Source organism: Alternaria rosae, assembly GCF_020736505.1.
Source record: "Alternaria rosae strain MPI-PUGE-AT-0040 chromosome Unknown BKA58scaffold_5, whole genome shotgun sequence".
In the NCBI taxonomy this organism is placed as follows: Eukaryota; Fungi; Ascomycota; class Dothideomycetes; order Pleosporales; family Pleosporaceae; genus Alternaria; species Alternaria rosae.
The window spans coordinates 149,180-167,322 of NW_025763574.1; the positions used below are offsets into that span (position 1 = coordinate 149,180).

The following is an 18,143-nucleotide window of genomic DNA, read 5'->3' on the forward strand; positions in this document are numbered from 1 at the left end:
ACCACCCAACAATGCCAAAGCACGATGGAGAGGAAGAAAGACAAAGCTCGGTGGCAGGATGATAGAGATGTTTGGTTTGATCCGTAGAGTTCTTTTCTCATGCGACCCGAGTTTCGAGGTGGCTCCAGACATAATGAAGGATTGGCAGAAAGAGACCATGTTGCAAACTACATATAATAATGAAGAGGTGACCTGTATGTCAAAGACAGTATTAGCGTATGCTGGAGTAGACGTGATAGTGATAGTCTCGTGCATCAAGTTACATATCATTTGCCCTATCTATAAGCCTTGATCTCTATAGTCATAACCCAGTATAAAGACCGTATAAGCACTAAACCATGCCAGACTCATGACGCTCACACCAAACACGCCCAATCCCCGAAAGAAGAATAAGAAAGAAGAAAACCCCCTCATCAAACCACCCAAACCACCCCCGCCCCTTCATCCCTATCCCTATCCCTAACCCTTAACCCACTCACCCACCTCAAACCCCACCCTCCTCAAATCAGCGTCCGCAAACCTACCTCCACTCCCACACGCCTTCCAAACACTCAAACACCTAACCCCCTCATCCATCTCCGGTTTCAGTCCCACCTGCCCCTCCTTCGGATCAAAGCTCTTGACATACAGCGTCAAATCGGGGCCTACGGTGCCGCGCCACAGCGTCGCCATCCACTGCCAGTGGTCGGTGGGACTGTAGGCGTCTTGGATGGGGATGCGGGAGGCGTAGGCGATGGAGGCGGCGAGCTGGAAGGTTGGGAGTAGGATTACGGGTTTGATGGTGGGGTTGGTGGAGGAGAGGGAGGGAGAGGGACAGGAGGGGGGTGTGACGGAGTCTTTGCTGGTGTCTTTTGTGGATATGGCGATTGTGTCGCTGCTGTTGGAAGTCGGGGTGTCCGCGGACGGGGGTGGCGTGGTGATGTATTTGATCATTTCCTTGCTCTTGGCGTGCCATCCTTTGATTAGGTCTAGGTAGTCTGCGAATGTGACTTCTTTATCGGCATTGTCGGTAGGGGCTTGTGGTGGCTCGGCGATTTGGGGGCCATATTCTTTCTGCTTGATGAGGTATTCGTTGAGCCATTCTGTGAGTTCTTTGACGGCGGCTGGGTCGTCGCCTTCGATCGCGATGATGGCACCGCGGTTGGCATGGTAGGATGGGCTGGAGGAACCGGGCTCTTTGTATTGATAGGGAGGCGTTATCCGTCCGAGGAGTTTGATCTTGTTGGGGTATGGAAAAGCACTAAGTACCTCTTCCACGCTTTTGGGACTGCCATCGGATTGCAGAGGTCCTAGCTCAACCATTGACTGATGGCGCATCTCGCGAGGGGTTCGCGGAGGAGGCATCGTTGCACTGTGCGGCGTCACATGAATGGGCGGCAAAGACTCGCGTCGATAGACAGCGTATTGCTGAATTGGGCCATTATGCGACGCCTCCGGTCTACGACCGTTACCCGTTGGCGGAGGCCCTTGGTCGAAACGGCGCTTCTTGTTCGGCGTCAGAGGGCTATACATCATCGTGTCTCCACGCATAGACGGAGTGAGTTGAATGTTACTGAGGCTTGGTGGAACAGGACCTCGGCGGTGACCGGGCGACTCAAGGCTGAGGTTACTCATCACGGGCAAGTAACGGGTTGTTGGCGTGAGGCCTTCCGAGATGTTAGGAGGCGGCAAAGTCGGGGTACCAGACGCGTTGAGAAATGGACTGGTAGGTGTCCGGAGACTGCGACCACCACACTTGTGACAACGGTATTTGTCTACTGTCGTATGCTGGCCAGTAGGATTCAATGGTGACGATCCAGGTTTGCCAACACGACGCGGTTGGTAGCGATAGTCGGGGTATTGTTCCTGGTGCCTAGCCTTCTCTTCCTAAACTCATGTTAACAAAGACAATGGAGAGAGGCACTAAGGGCTACTGACCTGCGCAAGGTCTTGCCAAACCTTCTTCTGCTCTTCGGCCTCAGCCTTCCACTGTTCACCGATAATCTTTGAGATATCGGGATTATTGAGACCTGGATTACGGGCGGTAATGGCCTGCTGGTGATGCTGGCGATAAAGAATAAAAGCTGCAAGGTAATGGTCAGCAGGCTGCGCAAGAACGGCCGCAAACAATGATGAGTGTCTTTGTTCTGACTCAAATCCGAGTCAAATACCCCGATTAGGGAAGTGACGTACTGAGACAAAGGAACACAGCATCGACTTACCATTTCGTGGGCGCGGTATTTTCGGCTCTGGCTGACACAAGCAAACATGACCCGAGAAGTCTGGAGAGCCACCAGCAGTAACAGACGAAGCACTTGGGGGAGGTTTGTCGTCAGTCGGGCTGACCAAGTCGTCGACCCCGTCAATCTCAATCAGCGGCGAAGGTCTCTTCCTTGTCGCCCTTGGCGACGACATAGCAGGAGAGACCTGCGGCTCATCCTTCTTAGTAAGCTCGGCAGTAGGATTGGACGTCGAAGTTGGGAGCGTCTCGTTGATCCGACTGCTCTTACGCAAATTCCTAGAAGGCTTCGATTCGTCCATCGGAGATACTGGAGAAGTATCGCCGACCTGCATGGTAGTCTTGACGTACCGCCTCGGCACGTGAGAGAAGGTAGCGACAGGCTGAGAATGGGGAGAAGAAGGAGTCAAAGTCCAAACAATCGGTGGCAACACTCGACTGGCTAGCATTTTCAGAGTTCTAGCGACGCAGCTGATCTAATGACTCCGATGGAAGAAGGCGCGGTTCATTGTCTTCGGTGGGACACGAAGGGAGGAAACAGCTGCGTTGGAATCGAACCATTAACAACGTCTCCGTATCTTTGAATGCATTATCCGGTAGCTAGAGGTGGTGCTTGACGCTTTGACGATGGTAGCCGCCGTGATCCAGTAAAATGATTGTTCCAGTCATAAGCAGCCGATCTGCGCTGGCGGTTTCTTTGTTCTCGTTACTTCGGGAGCGTGCCAAGACGAGCTTCCACCAACCGCGAGACATGTACATTCCTGTGCGATCTATGCAAACAAGAGCCGGGGCTTTGTCTCAGACCTGGCGTGCTCACGATGATTTCGAGATCAAATAACACACACCCGGCCGCTTCGCTCTGAGGGTCGGCTACACCACCACTAGAACGACTGGGGAGATACAAAACGAGCTGTGGCTGACCAAAATCAACGCGAAGACGACAGGAAAGTTCAAAGGCCTGCACTACTACACCGGGGCCTGGCCTTGTCTCGCGCTGGTATTGGACTTTGGGGTGCGGGATATGCAAGGGGTGCCAACAATGCAACATCTTCTCTTCCTGCGACGGCTGTGGCTTAGCGGTGAACGTGTACAAAACCTCTCTCAGTTCGACTGATGGTACTTACAGTCAAAGCATGAAGAGAGGCGCGAAGCACGGAAAGGCAAAAGACCTGAAAGAGGAGACATCCACCTCCACCCCGCCGCCTCCCCTCCGCCTCCCCCACCCACCCGGCCAACAACGCGACACCTTCCCGCATCACAACGGCTGTGGCTCAGCTGGGCAGTGGATCTGTAGACGGTGACCTCATCTCGCTCGGCTGGTGATGTTCACAGTCAAAGCATCAGAAGACGAGCGCGACACAGGAAGGCAAGAGACCCCAGAGAGGATACTTCACCCTCTACCCCACCGCCTTCCTACCACCTTCCTCCACCTTCCTCCCCCTTTTCCGCTCACTCGCCAAAAACACGGAACCCTCTTTCACAACAATGACTGCGGCTCGGTCTCGGAAACGATGCAGTCATACTGCGCCTCGCGGCGAGATGCCGTCCTAATAGCGAGGCGCAATCTTCTCCGTGTCGCGGGGGACCAGAAAGCCCTACGAAGTTCTGCGAAGCCTTGGTTAAGTTCCAGACAGTCTTTGGCAACATGTGCCAGTATTCGCGAGGGATCTTTCGCTCTGTCGGCGAGGTCTCAGACACCTCTTAATGGCTTGCAGTAGTACTCCGGGGAGACTTGATGTCAAAACTCACTCCTTCTTGCTCGTCGTGTTTGTCCCTGGTTACTGTGTCCGTGTCGCGGGGAACCAGGAAGCTCTCCTCAGCCAGGCCAAGTTCCAGACACTGTCTTCAACAACGCCGTGCTAATACCCCGGAGGAAACTTGAGGTTAAACTTCTTCCGCTCCTCTTCCTGCTTCTTCTCTTCCTCACTCTTTTCACGCACAGCATTAATACTCCGATTCCCGCGTACCAAGTTTGCGGCATGCTTGCCAATAAGCTCGTGAGCCGGTCCACTAAGCTGAATATTATCCCTATCACATCACCCTGTTAGCTTGAAACATCCACAAAGGCCGTTTGTAATATCTGTGGCTTACCAGAACAAGTGCTCAGTCGGGGCCGAGCATTTAACCAACCCACTCCCCCTTACAGCATCCAGACAAGGCGTATCAACATGTTCGAAAAGCGGTGCCTGAGCCCCCACACCAGTCGCATCAGAAATCTGTCGCGAGTGTAACTGTTTGGCACGGACTTCGTTCATGATGAGGTCATTGGGTACGGGCATGTAGATATTGCCTTTTTGCCATTCCGAAGCAGTCCGTTGTAAGACTGTGTTCCAGTACGTCCACAGGAAAACCATTCGGTGCTGAGTCACCGCAAAGTCGGCTTCGCGCATGGCTTTCTTTTCTAACTGGAATTGCGGGAGGAAAGACGCGTCGATCATTTTGGGTATGACGACGTTAGGCGGATGGGCTGCGTGTTCGGCCAGGATGTCGAGACTATGAAAGAGGGAGTCGATGCTCTTGTCCACCGCGGACATGGCCGCGGGTTTCTCCAATGTAGAGTATTCGAGCAGATCCCACAGGCCGAAGAAGACGGTGAAGAAAGTCCATTCGTCGCCTTTCCGCAAGCGTTCGGGGATGACTCGTCGCCCCTTGTCGTAGGCGACGTACTGTTCCATTTGTGTCTTGAAGTCAAACGACGTCAAGGTTGTCTCGTTGTTTCCCGCGCCTTTCGTCTCCGTGTGGACGGCTGCGTCGACTAGCGACCCGATGTGTGCAGCCGCGGCTGGCTTGGAGTGGGCGAAGTTGTCAATGGTGTCGCATGCGAGCTGGAGTGTGTTAGAGTGTGGTTTTGTATGAGGGCATGACTCTGACGAACCTCTTTGCATAGGGTTTCCACCCATAGGTCGCCTCGATCTGCGTCGCGGGCTACGACTGCAGATAGCACGGGTGAAGAGACGCGGTAACTTCCTGTGTCGGACCAATCGTTGCCGAAGACTACTATGCGATGTGCGTTACCGCGCCATACTGTGTGGACGGTGTCTTCGAAGTTGGCGGAATGGACCCAGGCGAAGTACAAGATCATGAGAATGGCAAGAGCCGCACAGAGGTGCAGCCGCGAGAAGAACCTCATTGTGTGGTCGGCTAGGCAATGCGATAGGTGACAGGCGACGGGTGTGAGGGTGAAGTGGTAGCAATGCGATGCGACCCAGCAAATGGAAGCAAATAGTGGGCAGCTTTGTGAAGCAGTGGAAGGTATAGGCTGCTAACCGCGGGAGTAGCCAGCGTCATCCTTGACAAGCGTTAAGGAACATGACGACGCCTGTGCAGTGCGAGCCTTGCTGTGATTGCGTCCCCAGGAATACATGGGTCAGAAACGTCCGAATGTGGATACATGTCGCGTGCGCGTCGCAGTCAGGCCAGCAACATTTGACTATGGGATTTTGACTTATCGATCCGATGACTCGCCGATGAGTAGACTTTCCTTCGACTCACTTTCCATACTCAGCATTCCCCTTTTCCTGTACGACCGCCGCGACACCGACGCCGACATTACGCAGCGCTGTCGTAAGAAAATGCGTGGTCATCGAAGTTCTGACCGCGCGGAACCCACGGCCACTCGGCATCTCGCCCCACTTCTCGTGGCGTAATCTGCGGAGCAGAGTTCAGGACTTACGTATATAATTTTAGCTAACGATTATCAGTGGAGGATGCAGTTGTGAAAGCCACACATGCAGCGACGCGCTATGCCTCTTAGCGTGTCAAGTGCTTATCCTGGCATGCTGCCGCCCGTTGGATACGATCGAGTTCGGAAGATACCAGCCGCTTGTCAGCCCGCTTGCTGCACCGCCGACTCCTCCTCGCCATCGCCAAACTTCAAGTTCGCGAACCTGTCCATCAGAAAATCTCGCATCGCACCTTTATCGTCGATCCACTGCGCCACAATGAACGCCTGTTCTGCCCATTTTCTAGTTTTCACGTCGTCTTCTGACAAGTAAAAGTCCACCGCGCGATTGAAAGTGGTGCTTGCGAGCCATTCGAGCTCGGTTTGGGGGTAGCGGTTGATCTCCTTGATGCACTCGTCAGTCAGGTCTGCAGCATTTTCGTTTGTTGCGAAATCAGAAGATGGCGGTGGTGTGTCCAGTCCGGCTGTCGCGATGGTAGGATGGAGGGTCTGAATGGGCTTAGGAATATAATCGGGGATGCAAAGGTGTGGGAGAACTCACATTTTTCTGCTTCGCTGCGAGATGCGTTACCTGCTGAATGCACTTGATACTGACTTCCTCGTCGTACTCAAGTGAAAGGCTGAACATGCATCTAAGCCAGCGTGCCAGTTTCGTGATGTCGCGGCCTGCTGGTTGGCGGCAAGTCAGGTTGATGATTTTCTGGAGGACCGATAGCACCTCTGTCGATTTTGTCAGTCTATGTCCAATGAGCCAATTAATGATCTTACTCTTCTGATATTTGACGTCCAGTCCCGCTTTAACGATGCAGCCATGCACGACTAGAACAAGGTCCGCCAAAGTCTCGTAATGATCCGGGTTCTTGTACTTCCAACACTGGTCGAAAAGATCGTCAAGCTCATCCCATCTCTCAAGCTTGAGGACGGCTTCAAGCTCTAGTTTAACAATCTGGAAGTATTTTGACATGATGTCGTCTTGAGAGGTGCCACCAAGTTTGCTAATGCTCTCTGCTACGGTGCATCGGAACTTCTGGCTATGCTCATGGGCTTGGAGGTAGTAACCAATCTGTAGTAGTCAGATGCTGGTCGTTCTGGCGAGATGCGCGACTCACGCCTTGCTTGGTGTTGTCCTCTGCGCGGGCCAGGGTGGTGTAAGTACAAGCAGCGAGGAACTCGCAGAATCCCAGCCGGAGGCAAAGATCGCCGTCTGAATCTAGTTGAGTCTTCTCCTTGAGGAGCTTAATGAACTACAAGGGTCAGCGGTATTGCTTCCGTCTTTGACGTTCAGCTCACCTCAGTGCAGCAGCCGAGCAACCTGACCAGGAGTCCTGGTGGCATCTCCGCGCAGTACTTCAGCGACATGTTGTAAGCGTTCTTAGAGAACCACTCGAACTCCACAGCTGTGAACAGTTCCTTGGCTGGCGTGCTCGGCCTGGTACGAGATGCTTTGGCTTGAACACATGCTTTGATGATCAGTAAAACCGCCTCCTCCGGAAGTGCATCATTACTTACCTCCCTCGAAGACGTTGCATATCTGTTCCAAGATACCGGTATCAATATTACCGTCTTTGGTAAGCTCGGACTCCAACATACGTGCGGTAGACCTGGTCACATATTAGAGGCGCGTAACACTTCGGGTGAGCGACGTACCGTAAGAGCGCAGGGAGATGTATCCCTGCCGGCGCACTATGCTCGTACTTCTCCAGAACTTTCTCGAGAGCATTGATAGCCTGTCTTTTGCTCCCCACACTCTGAGCCTCCATGACGCAAGCGTAAAGGAGCGTAGCGTCTTTCGCGGAACTCCGACAGACATAATCGAGACATTCAGCGGCGAAGATCTCGTCGCCGCCTCGCAGACCTGCCTTGTACATGAGATAGCGAGTCACCGGGTCGTCTTTACCACTCTCAGACATCTTGGCGTGCACTTCCCGTGCAGCTTCGTAATCTTGACGTGACAAGGCGCACTGTATGATCTTCCTCGCAACCTTGATTCTGTTCTGAACGCCAGCCTTCTCAAAGATGTCATGAAGGCATGCTCGACACCAAGCCTCAGCGATGTTGTGTCGTTCCTGGCTGGTCGCGGCCTCCACCTTCTTCCACAAGAGGGTTTGCGCAGCATGTGTGGCAGGCGCAGAAAACGAAACTTTAGAGTTCTGCGCCACGGTATCGAAGAGGTCTTTGAGTTGCTCAAGCGAATTTTCGGAAAGACTGTTGTTGATGCCAATCCAGATACGCGTGATTACTGCCTTCTCGATCCAGGACTGGTTTTCCTCTCGGAAGAGGCGGATATCGATCAGGTCGTCCAGTACTTTGCAGGCGGTCACGTTGCTAGAATTGGTCAGCGAGACGCTGTAGGCGTGTATGATTATGTGTACCTGTGATCTTTAAGCTTGTGAATGTAGTGCATGATGCTAAAATGTGTTACTCAGACTGAAGTAGAAAGCGTAACGGGTAAGGTGCATACGTTTTGAAGTTCGTATCGTTCAGCACGATGGTGCGTATCATCCGCAAAAGAACTGAGGGAATTAGTGTGTGATGGAGACCAGATTCAAGTAGCTTGCCGTTATAGAACTCGGACGTTTCCATGGTCTCGGCTTCGGACAGCAGCTCAATCTTCAGCAATGAGACTATCATCTTATCGCCGAAGTCCTGAGAGTGTCAGTCTGCGGTCACAGCGATTCAGCTTCTTCATGAGACCCACAGTCTCCATCAACTTCACCATCTGCCATGCCTTCTCTTCGGCGATGGGCGTCTTGGTCTTCATATATGCCTTGACTGATACTCAATTAGCCAGATATTCATCGCCATGTCAACTGGGTATGCGTACCGAGACTTTGCATAATACAGAGTCTCAGCTCGCCAATCTCCGGGGTAAGCATGTCCAGGTCCTGCTCCCCAAGAACATCGAATGCGCGCTCTAGCCATCTCGTAGCAACTTCGTAGTCGCGCTTCGCCAACATAGCCTTCCCAATCTCATATAGCAGATCGGCAAGCTGCTCAGTGATGGCAGAGGTAAAGCTCTTCCCAATTTGCTTGCACTTCTCGAACATGTGCTCTGCCATGCCTATCTGATCTTGACGCCACGACAAGGTCATTCGTACAGCGAAGTACTGCTCGCGCAGGCCATCTGCGAGCTCGGTGTCCTTCTCAGGCCTGCCGTCGGTCCCCTTACTCAGAACGCCTTCATACTCAGCAGCGAGCTTAAGTAGATCCGTCGCGATACTCAGCTCGTTCGCCTCGATGCATACTCTTGCTGCTTTCAGCGCGACCTTCATAAGACGGATGCAGCTCTTGCGTTGGCGCGCGTTGTTTGGTCCGCGACCACCAGCTGAGTCCAGTAGCAGAAAAGCGAACGCGCGGAGGAAAGGTACTATGTCGGTCTTGTTTGCTGCTGAATCCTTCGGCCGATTATTGACGACGGATGTGTCGCGTCGCAAGCGCGTAGCCTGGTTCCAAAGCTCAGTTCCCAGCTTGTCGAGTTCGTCTTGCCTTGCAGTGACGGCAGTCGAGGTTTTGAGTGGTAGTCCAAGGATTTGCGCTTGAAGCTCACCAACGATCGTCGCATGGTGGCCAGCTTCAATGCGTTTGCTGAGCGTTGAGGCGAATGCTGGTGGGAAAGTGAGTGTCATGCGTGGGACAGGAGCGAGCAATGGCACTCACTAAGAACCGCCTTCAATTTCTTCTCACGCTCCAGTTTGGCTGCTGATTGCGCGGGCGGCATGATGCATGTCCGATGGCAATAGGAAGGACGTTAGTAGAGACGCGATTGTTGGGGGTGTGAAACGTCAAATCGCGACTGCCACTCTGGAAGGTGGCTCCACACGCACGTGCAGAAGATCAGGAAGGAGCACACCCGTGGACGCGAGTAACACTGAATGCAAGGCGGAAGAACAAATGAATGAAAATATGAAGGCAGGCAAAAGGATGCACATGTTGAAGTAAACCTGTGGATATCGCCACACTTGCAATTACCCTCCCGAGAGATGTGCGCACTCTTTCTGGCCGATGCATCAAGACATCCAAGTCAGGTATTACCCTATTCCCAACCCATTGTACAGCAAAATTTTACAAAAACACTTGTTCGGAACGAGGTTTCCGCAAGGCCCTCTCCTTTTTGAGCTCGGAAACGCTCAAATCGGTGCCGTTGAAGATAATGCGCTCGCTTTTCTTTGAATTCTTGAACTCGTAGACGATTGATGAAGTCATTGTTGTGATTCGTGGTGCGCCTTCGACGGCCTCAAGACGCCGGTAGCGGCCCTGATGTAGCCTCGGTGATAGGAAGGAAGTTGCCCACGATCAACGCTGGTCTGTAAGAGTTAGTCTGAGCTCGAAAGTCATGTCCACTACCACTCACATGTTCCAAGCATCGCGCTTGACGGTGAAAGAAAAGCAGCAACGTATCTCAGGATCCTTAGAGTGCGGGTCGGGGTTCTTCAAGGAGCAGCTCGTCAGGATGGCTTTTTGAGTATGGTCGAATGCGATGGCGCCGAATTTCTCCCAGTACGAAACGAGTGATGGCTCGGCGATGATCTCGTGCAGAGCGATATTACCCTAAATCCTGTTAGCTGGTGTCATATTGCAAGTGTTCGTGGTCTGGCGCTTACATCTCGCAACTTTGACATCGGTACGTGGATGAGCCGCGCCATCTCTTTGTTGCCACGATATATCTCGCCTGTTCTTCTCCAGCAACATGCAGGTATAGCCATGCTTGCGAAGACGCGGTCATACTCCATCAAGCTCTTGTCAAACCACATCTCGATGCGTACCAGGTCCACATCGGTCAGGCTCTGCATCCGCTCTCGGAACTTAGGTCGGAAGCGATCCAGTTGGCGCAGTACTCGAATGCGAGATGCCTGCTGCAAGTTCTGCTCCATGTACTGGTTTAGCCGTGCATAACCCTTGACGTAATTGAAGGGCTTCAGCAGTCCTGCATCGACCTTGGCCTTGAGCAGCTTGTTCATGCGCTCTTCAGGGCTGTCTGATCCAGCAGGGTCGGCGGCCGTGACAAGGTACCTCTCTCTAGCCTTATCGGTAGGGACTCCGCCTGCTTGTCGTGATGCAGCATTACCAGCAACACTTTGCGCGGGTGGTGGGAGTAGTTGATGCGGTCTTGACGCGTTCGAGGTAAAGGCAGAGTTGTTGTTCAACGAGCCCATCTGATTCATGAGTGAGGCATCGGAGAAGAGGCTGTGGAAGTCATTGCCTCCGTAGAACGCACCGTCATCCATGAGGCTGTTGTTGAGGAAGTCGTTGAGGAGGTTATACTCATTACTGACTTCGGAGGTATTGAACATATATGAGGGGTGGAACTGCATGTCCTGAAGGTTGTTCTGAGATGAGGAGAGCAAACCATCGTAGCCCAAGACTTCCGGCACGTCAGTGACGACGACGACGACGGGGAGCTGAGAAGAAGTGTAACTTACAAGGCTGACTACCAGCTGTCAGGGCAGGTAATTGTGGCGCGGATACGGGGTCAGGCTGGGTACCTGACGTAGTGCTGGCATCCCTACTAGGAGGTACTGGGTGAGGCGCCAGGTTTAGCGCTGCATCCGGAACTGGAGGAGCGGCTGTCGATGCGGCATCGGAGGGAGTTGGTTCGACCTGAGTGGGCTGAATCTGTCCATCGCCATTCTCTGGCTCGGACTTGGACTTTTTAACACCCTCACGCGGCTCATCGTGACATAGGTGTCCAATATTCCGCTTGACACAGCGTGTGCATGGTCGCTCCTACATTGGGCGAGCTCAATCAGCTTGCGAACAGACGAGGTCATACTCAGTGCACTTACGAGGTCACAGGTCATGTGCTGATTGGTGTATGTCAGCAAGCAGTACCAATTGTCTTACATGGAAATACATTGCATGCATCGAATGCTGGGGAATTGGCTGTGGCTCACCGAACGTCTGCAGTAGATGCATGCTGAAAAGAAGCATATAGATTAGCAGGGTTGCAGATGCATTTGTGGGTACACAGCATCGATGGCTTACCATGATTTACTTTTCTACGCTTTTTTGGCTGTTTTGCGGACGCCTCCGGATTGGTCGCATCGGGCTTGCTCTTGGAGGGTGAATGGGTCTTGGGCGCGTTGTTTTCTGCAGCGACTTTGTCCTTGTCGGCTTCTGGTGGTTCGGTCATTTTGACTGGCGAAGCTCCATTTGATCGTCGTGCAGCTTCCGACATCAAGTGTGGGTAGTGGGTCGGTGTCAGAGCCGGGTGCTTTTCTTGGAGACGCGCAGGTTCATGTGTGTCACGACAGGGGTCTCGTCACGCACTCGAGCATCGAAAAGCGCGCAGAAGGTCGAGATGTGCCAGGAACACGTTCTTTGGTGGCACAGCAGAGCCCGTAGTTGCGGTAGACGAGTGGCGGAGAGGTGGTCTCAGAAGCACGAATGAACAGGTGAATGTTCGCGGTCGCGTGCTTTGCCGAACCGAACCTTGGAAGGAAGAACCCGGAGAATCCCACGCCCAATCGCGGAGAAGTGCACCGACCAACCTCCTAGTGGAGATTTTGACAGCTTCCCGCTGCAATGCGGGTGATCTCGACGGGGCATTCGAATAGCGACGCTTGACATGTTGTAGTTTGCACAAGTTTCGCATAGAAGGGCTGCAGCTGCAGAAGTGGCTCCGCTCTGCCGAAGCCCTGGTGGAGCCAATCACGCCCTTGCATTGCTACACTACATGATGGAGACGGCCGCGAACGCGCGCATTCCGAAGACCATACCGTCGGAATCGCAGTTCTAAAACTGGGAGTAAATTGACAGACATGGATGGTTTCGCTGCCAACTCCAGCCAGCCGCCACGCTGGACAGCCTGGTACGGGCCTTGCTAACCTAGCCCATGCCTCACACAAAGCTTCCTTTAGAGTATTGAAATTACGCCGATGCCCTCCAACGCCATACACCTGCCCTGATATCGAACCCAGTACCGTATTCACCACACCTGCCCCGAGCCCGATCCATGCGCCGAGCCATGCATGGCTATAGAAAGAACAATGGTCATCATGGGACCTGCATATCGATATTTTGTACGGCAGCATATTGCGCTGCGCTAGCGTGCCTGAACAAGACGGCGTCCAGTACTGCTTGCGCGTCGTTGATCGTCGTATCGAGACCCTCGACCTGTGTATGGTTGCCCTGCATACTCTCCAGGCTGCGTCGCAACTGGGCGAGCACGGACGCAAGGTCATCATCGGGCGCATCGAGGAGTGAGAGAGCTACTGGTTCTGATCGCTTCAGACGGATGTCGTCAGGACCGTCGCTATGGGCCGTCGTATTGCCTTCGTCTTTGAGTAAAGGGTGGATCTACAGCAGGTTAGCAACAGATTCAGCTCGACTGGAATAGACCGACACGCACACGTCCATGCTTCTTTTGGTGCTTCCACTCGGCTCTCCAATTCTTAACGTTCTTCTTCAGGCCGTCTAGATTATCCTCGTCCTTCTTCAGCAAGTGCTGGGCAATCTTGACCTGCTCGCTGAGCAGCTGCTTGGAGTGCCGGGCTGTCGTGACCTCTCGCGACACTTGGGCGTTGCGCTCCGTGAGCTTGTCGATGTTGAAATGGATGTCTTTGGCTTGTGGGGGTATCCGCGACTCTGCTAGTTGGCGCGCTAGCTTGCGTACCAGGGGATTGAGTGTGTTGTGCGCGGCCATAATCCTGCGCTCGTCTCGCTGCGTCTCGGCAATATCCTTCTTCGCATTGCGTATCACCGCCGTGATCTGCTCCAAGACCTGAGGCGGCACTTGTGGCCACGTGTCTATTTGCTCCTGCGGTATCCTCTTCGTCTTGCTCTCCAGTTGCACGTACTGCTTGCGCGACTTGGCTTCGGGTTCAGCGATTTCGTCGGATTTACGCTTGCGGGGTCTCGAGGATTGGGCTGGCGCAGGTTCAGTTATTGAGAGCTCATCCTCGACTTCTTCCTGGGCTTGTCCCTTCCGAGGCCTGCCCTTCTTTGTTGCTGACGGCTTTGATACAGGCTTCGACTTGGCCTTCACGACGGCGCCAGAATTGCGACTGCCCGGAGGCCGGCCTCGCTTTTTCGCCGCCTTCGCATCCTTGGAGCGCGTAGGCGCCTGAGTATGATTAGTATGCGCACACAACACCCGATCGTTGAGACTTACCATGACGGTGTGGTGGAGAAAGGACGCGACTGGTTAGTGTTGACATCCGCGTTGGTGGGGAAGGAGCCCAGTAGCGCGGCGCCTCTTCACGTGCGGTCCGTTTGGCCCCTCACACTTCCCTCCGCACCTGTCCACAACTCAACCGCCTCCCGAGTCTGCGACGATGCACTCTCGGCCTAATACCTCGGACGTAAGAATATAGCGTGCAGACGTGTCAGCGTTCTGTCTCAACGTTCAGTTGCTTCCACTTGCACATCTTCAAATGACAAACATCTCATCTTATTGTATTCTCATACTGACAATAGAATATATACATGTCACTGCATTGACTAAACTTCCTCGAGCTTGAAGGCTCCAGTCGCTACTTATCACCATCAGACTCCTCCAAGTCTCGCACCATCGATCTACCACAACAGCCGACCACGGCTTAGAATTGGGAGAAGAAGCTCCAAACCTCCTTGGGCGTGAAGCTCTGCGGTCCGACATCGTTACCAGCATCTCCAGGAAGCGCAACATGGTCTCCGTCGAAAGCAGTATATTGCGTCGGGTACTTGCACCCATCGTACACCGTCTTGATACGCTGTCTGCTGTTCTTGGCAGGCTCTGGTGCGTTTTTCTGTTGGCATCCGTTCAGCCTCACAAAGCGGTCTCTGATCTCCCTTCCCATAGCGATGGGTAGGACGCTATCCTTGACGCCGTGCTGACCGTAGTACGCAATGGGCGTGTTTCCGCCATTGCAGCCTGAAAGAGTTGCACCAGAGAGGACGGCGATGGCCCGGTACTCGTTTGCACGACTGCAGGCCAGGCTGAAGCTCATTGCGCCACCGTAGGAGAAACCGAGAGAGAAACGCTGCGTCTCGTCCACGCATAGGTCATCCTCAACTGCCTTGCGGACTGTGTCGAGGAAGGTGATGTCTTCGCCATTCGTGTTTCCCCACCCCTTGTTGATACCATCGGGTGCGACGAAGATGGCAGTCTCGTTTGCCAGAGCGGCAAGGCCGTAGTATGGCGCGCTACCGCCCGACACGGATGTCATGTCGCCATTGAGCCAATGGAGACCGAAGATGAACTTGTATGGGTGGGAGTTGTCATATTTGTTCGGAATTCGGAGCGTCCACTGACGTTGCTTGCCGTTCACCGTGACCCTTTGGACGCCGTTGGTCAGCCTTGGCGCCTTTCCACAGCCCGCTGTGACAGCGGTAGCCTGATCAAGCAGTGCGAGGAACAAAAGGGCGCCAAGCGCGAAGAAAGAGGTTGGATGGAACATGGTAATGGATCCCTAGGCTTGAAGGCTGCGATGTCCTTTCTTAGGTCTCACAGCGGACGTTTAAGTATGTTTTCGCATTCTACATTCAACCTCACTACAAGTCCCATACTCGCGACTCCATCAGTCGATCTCTTGGTATATTACGGAGTTATTGCCCATTCCAACTGCCGTACGAGAAAACCAAGACTTCTATACAATCCGGAGAGAGTCATTCCCCATACCTCTGCCTTCACGCCCAATGGATATTGTCCAAGTCGCATTTTCACCGTCTCCTGGTATTTCAAGTAAATGATGCCAAGCGGAGGAAACTCGCCAAGAAGGAGAAATCCACGGCACTTGTTCGGAAACTTAACAGGTGATATCCTTTTGTGGAGCAGTGCTGCATCATGCAAGGTGATAAGCGTTCCCCATGGGGTACATACTTACTTAACACGCTGCAAAGCGCCGAGTTACGCCATTATGTAGCTCGGATATACTAACCGACTGTCGGACTACTGCAAGCCTCACAAGAAGATCGTTGCCAGATTCGGGCTCCTACATGTGTTACTATTCATGCAGCAATATCTCCACTTTCCGGTCTTTCGTGAGGTTCGTGGAAGAAAGACTTAAGACCCGCGGCTGTTTACGCTTGCAGCACCGATCATAAGTAAACTTTCTCTTTAGCCTCCAGAACTCGATACAACCTTCCCTTTGAGTAGAGTACGCCGTGTCAGTAAACCTGGGCGAGGCTATCACATGCTCAGTTCCGCCCGATTGGTGGCTGTCACACCCGAAGAAAAGGCTACAGTTATACCACCTGCAACTCCACAGAGGTTTCCACAATGTCCCAGTCACCCACGACGAAGGAAGACTTTCGAAATCCTCAACAGTCATGTACACCATTGTTGAGCTCGCTTCACAAGTTTAGGCACAGTCATCTACCGACGAACATAGCCGGAGTACGTACAGCATCTCCACACCCGACTTACCCGTCGAGACGGCCAAACCTTGACAACCACTGTATACCCCTCACGAAAAAGACTCATGCAGAAGCAGCAGCTGGCAAGCAAGGTGAGGACGTACGAGCTTCTTCCACCGGCAAAAGAGGCCCCATGGGGAACCGACAAAATGATCGACGGCCCGCCGGGTATATCCCTCACTGTTCATACTAGACATTGAACTAGCATAGCTTCTTGAGGGTAAGCTTTGTCGAAGGTGATGACGCGCATGTGTAGCCGAAGGATGGTATGAGCCTGTGGCGTCGACAATGAAATCTAGATACTTAAGCTGAGGCTACGATCGATCGGTTGCAACCCCAGCATCAGCCAAACACACCCTTCCAATACTGTAATTGGGCGGTGTTTCAAGATGTTGTTCAAGATCCTATCAGCTACAGCTGCCCTAGCAAGCACAGCTATAGCCCACCCACTTTCCTGCAACACCTCCGCCCCACAACCCTGGGGCTTCTTCACAAACAACACCATCTACCAAACCACCGGCAGCGAATCAATCACCTACCCCCGCTACACGGAACTCCAAGACGGAACCATCATCGCCACCGCCTCCCTCTCCGGCCACAACCCAAACTACTTCCCTATCTTCGAGTCGAAAGATGGTGGCGCCTCTTGGGAACATGTATCTGATCTGCACGACACGGTCAACGGGTGGGGTTTCAGCGCTCAACCTGCGTTGACAGAGTTGACGGAGCCAATGGGTGGCTACGCCGCCGGAACCATTCTGGGTGGAGGAAATAGCTGGAGCAACAACGGAACGAGAATCGACCTCTACGCCAGCACGGATGGAGCGCGAACCTGGGAATTCGTAAGCCATGTCGCTGAGGGCGGGCGCCCAAATACTACGAATGGCGCCACACCGATCTGGGAACCATATTTCCTGTAAGTCCCTCCCCTTCCCATCACTTCACATATACACATACTAATGATGTGTACAGCCAATACAAAGGCGAACTAATAGCCTACTACTCGGACCAACGCGACCCCCTTCACGGCCAAAAGCTCGCCCACCAAACCTCTTCCGACTTGAAAACCTGGGGGCCAGTCGTAAACGACGTCGTCTATGACGAATACCTCGCGCGCCCCGGCATGACAGTCGTAGCCTACATCCCGCCGCTCGACCAATGGATCCTCGTGCACGAACTCCCCATTGGCAACTCCTCGTCCTATGGCCAAAACTACCCCGTCTACTACGTCATGGCCGACGAGCCCACAAACTTCCGCAATTCGGTCGGCCGCCCCATCGTTGTAAACAACAGCACGGTGCCAAATGCCAGTCCGTATGTGGTTTGGTCCCCACTGGGTGGTCCCAACGGCACGATTATAGTGAGTGACGCGGATAGACGCCAGGTGTATACGAATTCCGCGGGCGGCGCGCTGGACAAGTGGGAAGAGCATGCGACGCCTGCTGGTGCAGTGTATTCGCGGGCAATTCAGATTTTCAAGAAGAGGCCGAATCACTTGTTGGTTTATGGGGGCGAGACGTATGATGGCAGGGCGGAGGGGCTGCATACGCCGTTTTCGGCGACGGTGGTTAGGCTGGATGAGGTGCTTAAGGCGCCGAGTGTGGAGTAAATATGGGAGATGGGGAAAGGTACCGTTGAGATGTGGTATGCTAGATGGGAAGTATGGTATGCACGAGAGGGAATCAACTGTTGGCCCATTAAGAAGACTTTTTCTTCGTGATTGAGTCCCCAACATCGACCCTTCTTATCAAAAGCTTCCAGTGTTTCAGCCTCGGTACCTCCCTAGTCTAATGCCTCATCTCTCGAGCAGCTCGGGCACATGCTGAGAGCTATGTTGCTCATATAGAATGAATAAGACTACTGAGTAATAATATCCTTAGTGGTATTACATAACGGGACCGATTTAAG

The 18,143-nt window shown here is 53.3% G+C and overlaps 8 protein-coding genes across 8 annotated transcripts; 1 reads left to right on the plus strand and 7 right to left on the minus strand.

Annotated features, from left to right (window-relative positions):
• Positions 1–364: 364 nt before the first annotated feature.
• BKA58DRAFT_168095 (uncharacterized protein) lies at positions 365–2,795 on the minus strand. Its single transcript, XM_046165121.1, has 3 exons — positions 2,202–2,795; positions 1,918–2,063; positions 365–1,866 (listed from the first exon to the last, which is right to left on the minus strand). Exons 1-3 carry the CDS (start codon positions 2,665–2,667, stop codon positions 460–462), a joined length of 2,019 nt encoding a protein of 672 aa, XP_046024822.1. The 5' UTR covers positions 2,668–2,795; the 3' UTR covers positions 365–459.
• BKA58DRAFT_168519 (uncharacterized protein) lies at positions 2,796–3,570 on the minus strand. Its single transcript, XM_046165126.1, has 2 exons — positions 3,343–3,570; positions 2,796–3,284 (listed from the first exon to the last, which is right to left on the minus strand). Exons 1-2 carry the CDS (start codon positions 3,472–3,474, stop codon positions 2,925–2,927), a joined length of 492 nt encoding a protein of 163 aa, XP_046024823.1. The 5' UTR covers positions 3,475–3,570; the 3' UTR covers positions 2,796–2,924.
• A 507-nt stretch (positions 3,571–4,077) lies between these two features.
• Positions 4,078–5,348, minus strand: BKA58DRAFT_316033 (uncharacterized protein; the record flags this gene model as incomplete). The annotated part of the gene is made up of 3 exons (XM_046167554.1): positions 4,078–4,246; positions 4,310–5,043; positions 5,094–5,348. 3 exons carry the CDS (start codon positions 5,346–5,348, stop codon positions 4,078–4,080), a joined length of 1,158 nt encoding a protein of 385 aa, XP_046024824.1.
• Positions 5,349–6,044: 696 nt separating this feature from the next.
• Positions 6,045–9,618, minus strand: BKA58DRAFT_457175 (meiosis protein SPO22/ZIP4 like-domain-containing protein; the record flags this gene model as incomplete). The annotated part of the gene is made up of 12 exons (XM_046174623.1): positions 6,045–6,389; positions 6,442–6,620; positions 6,669–6,963; positions 7,010–7,144; positions 7,191–7,360; positions 7,410–7,501; positions 7,548–8,225; positions 8,273–8,308; positions 8,362–8,546; positions 8,599–8,672; positions 8,725–9,504; positions 9,558–9,618. The coding sequence occupies 12 exons, from the start codon at positions 9,616–9,618 to the stop codon at positions 6,045–6,047; spliced, it is 3,030 nt and encodes a 1,009-aa protein (XP_046024825.1).
• A 157-nt stretch (positions 9,619–9,775) lies between these two features.
• BKA58DRAFT_384173 (uncharacterized protein) lies at positions 9,776–12,466 on the minus strand. The gene is made up of 7 exons (XM_046170239.1): positions 11,883–12,466; positions 11,792–11,814; positions 11,684–11,701; positions 11,321–11,624; positions 10,502–11,262; positions 10,252–10,448; positions 9,776–10,204 (listed from the first exon to the last, which is right to left on the minus strand). The coding sequence occupies exons 1-7, from the start codon at positions 12,073–12,075 to the stop codon at positions 10,135–10,137; spliced, it is 1,566 nt and encodes a 521-aa protein (XP_046024826.1). The 5' UTR covers positions 12,076–12,466; the 3' UTR covers positions 9,776–10,134.
• Positions 12,467–12,487: 21 nt separating this feature from the next.
• BKA58DRAFT_338183 (CENP-Q, a CENPA-CAD centromere complex subunit-domain-containing protein) lies at positions 12,488–14,268 on the minus strand. The gene is made up of 3 exons (XM_046168283.1): positions 14,011–14,268; positions 13,249–13,962; positions 12,488–13,196 (listed from the first exon to the last, which is right to left on the minus strand). The coding sequence occupies exons 1-3, from the start codon at positions 14,011–14,013 to the stop codon at positions 12,894–12,896; spliced, it is 1,020 nt and encodes a 339-aa protein (XP_046024827.1). The 5' UTR covers positions 14,014–14,268; the 3' UTR covers positions 12,488–12,893.
• A 1-nt stretch (position 14,269) lies between these two features.
• BKA58DRAFT_384175 (uncharacterized protein) lies at positions 14,270–15,571 on the minus strand. The gene has a single exon (XM_046170240.1). The coding sequence runs from the start codon at positions 15,275–15,277 to the stop codon at positions 14,438–14,440; it is 840 nt and encodes a 279-aa protein (XP_046024828.1). The 5' UTR covers positions 15,278–15,571; the 3' UTR covers positions 14,270–14,437.
• Positions 15,572–16,542: 971 nt separating this feature from the next.
• Positions 16,543–18,129, plus strand: BKA58DRAFT_338190 (Sialidase). The gene is made up of 2 exons (XM_046168284.1): positions 16,543–17,151; positions 17,208–18,129. The coding sequence occupies exons 1-2, from the start codon at positions 16,625–16,627 to the stop codon at positions 17,842–17,844; spliced, it is 1,164 nt and encodes a 387-aa protein (XP_046024829.1). The 5' UTR covers positions 16,543–16,624; the 3' UTR covers positions 17,845–18,129.
• Positions 18,130–18,143: the final 14 nt, after the last annotated feature.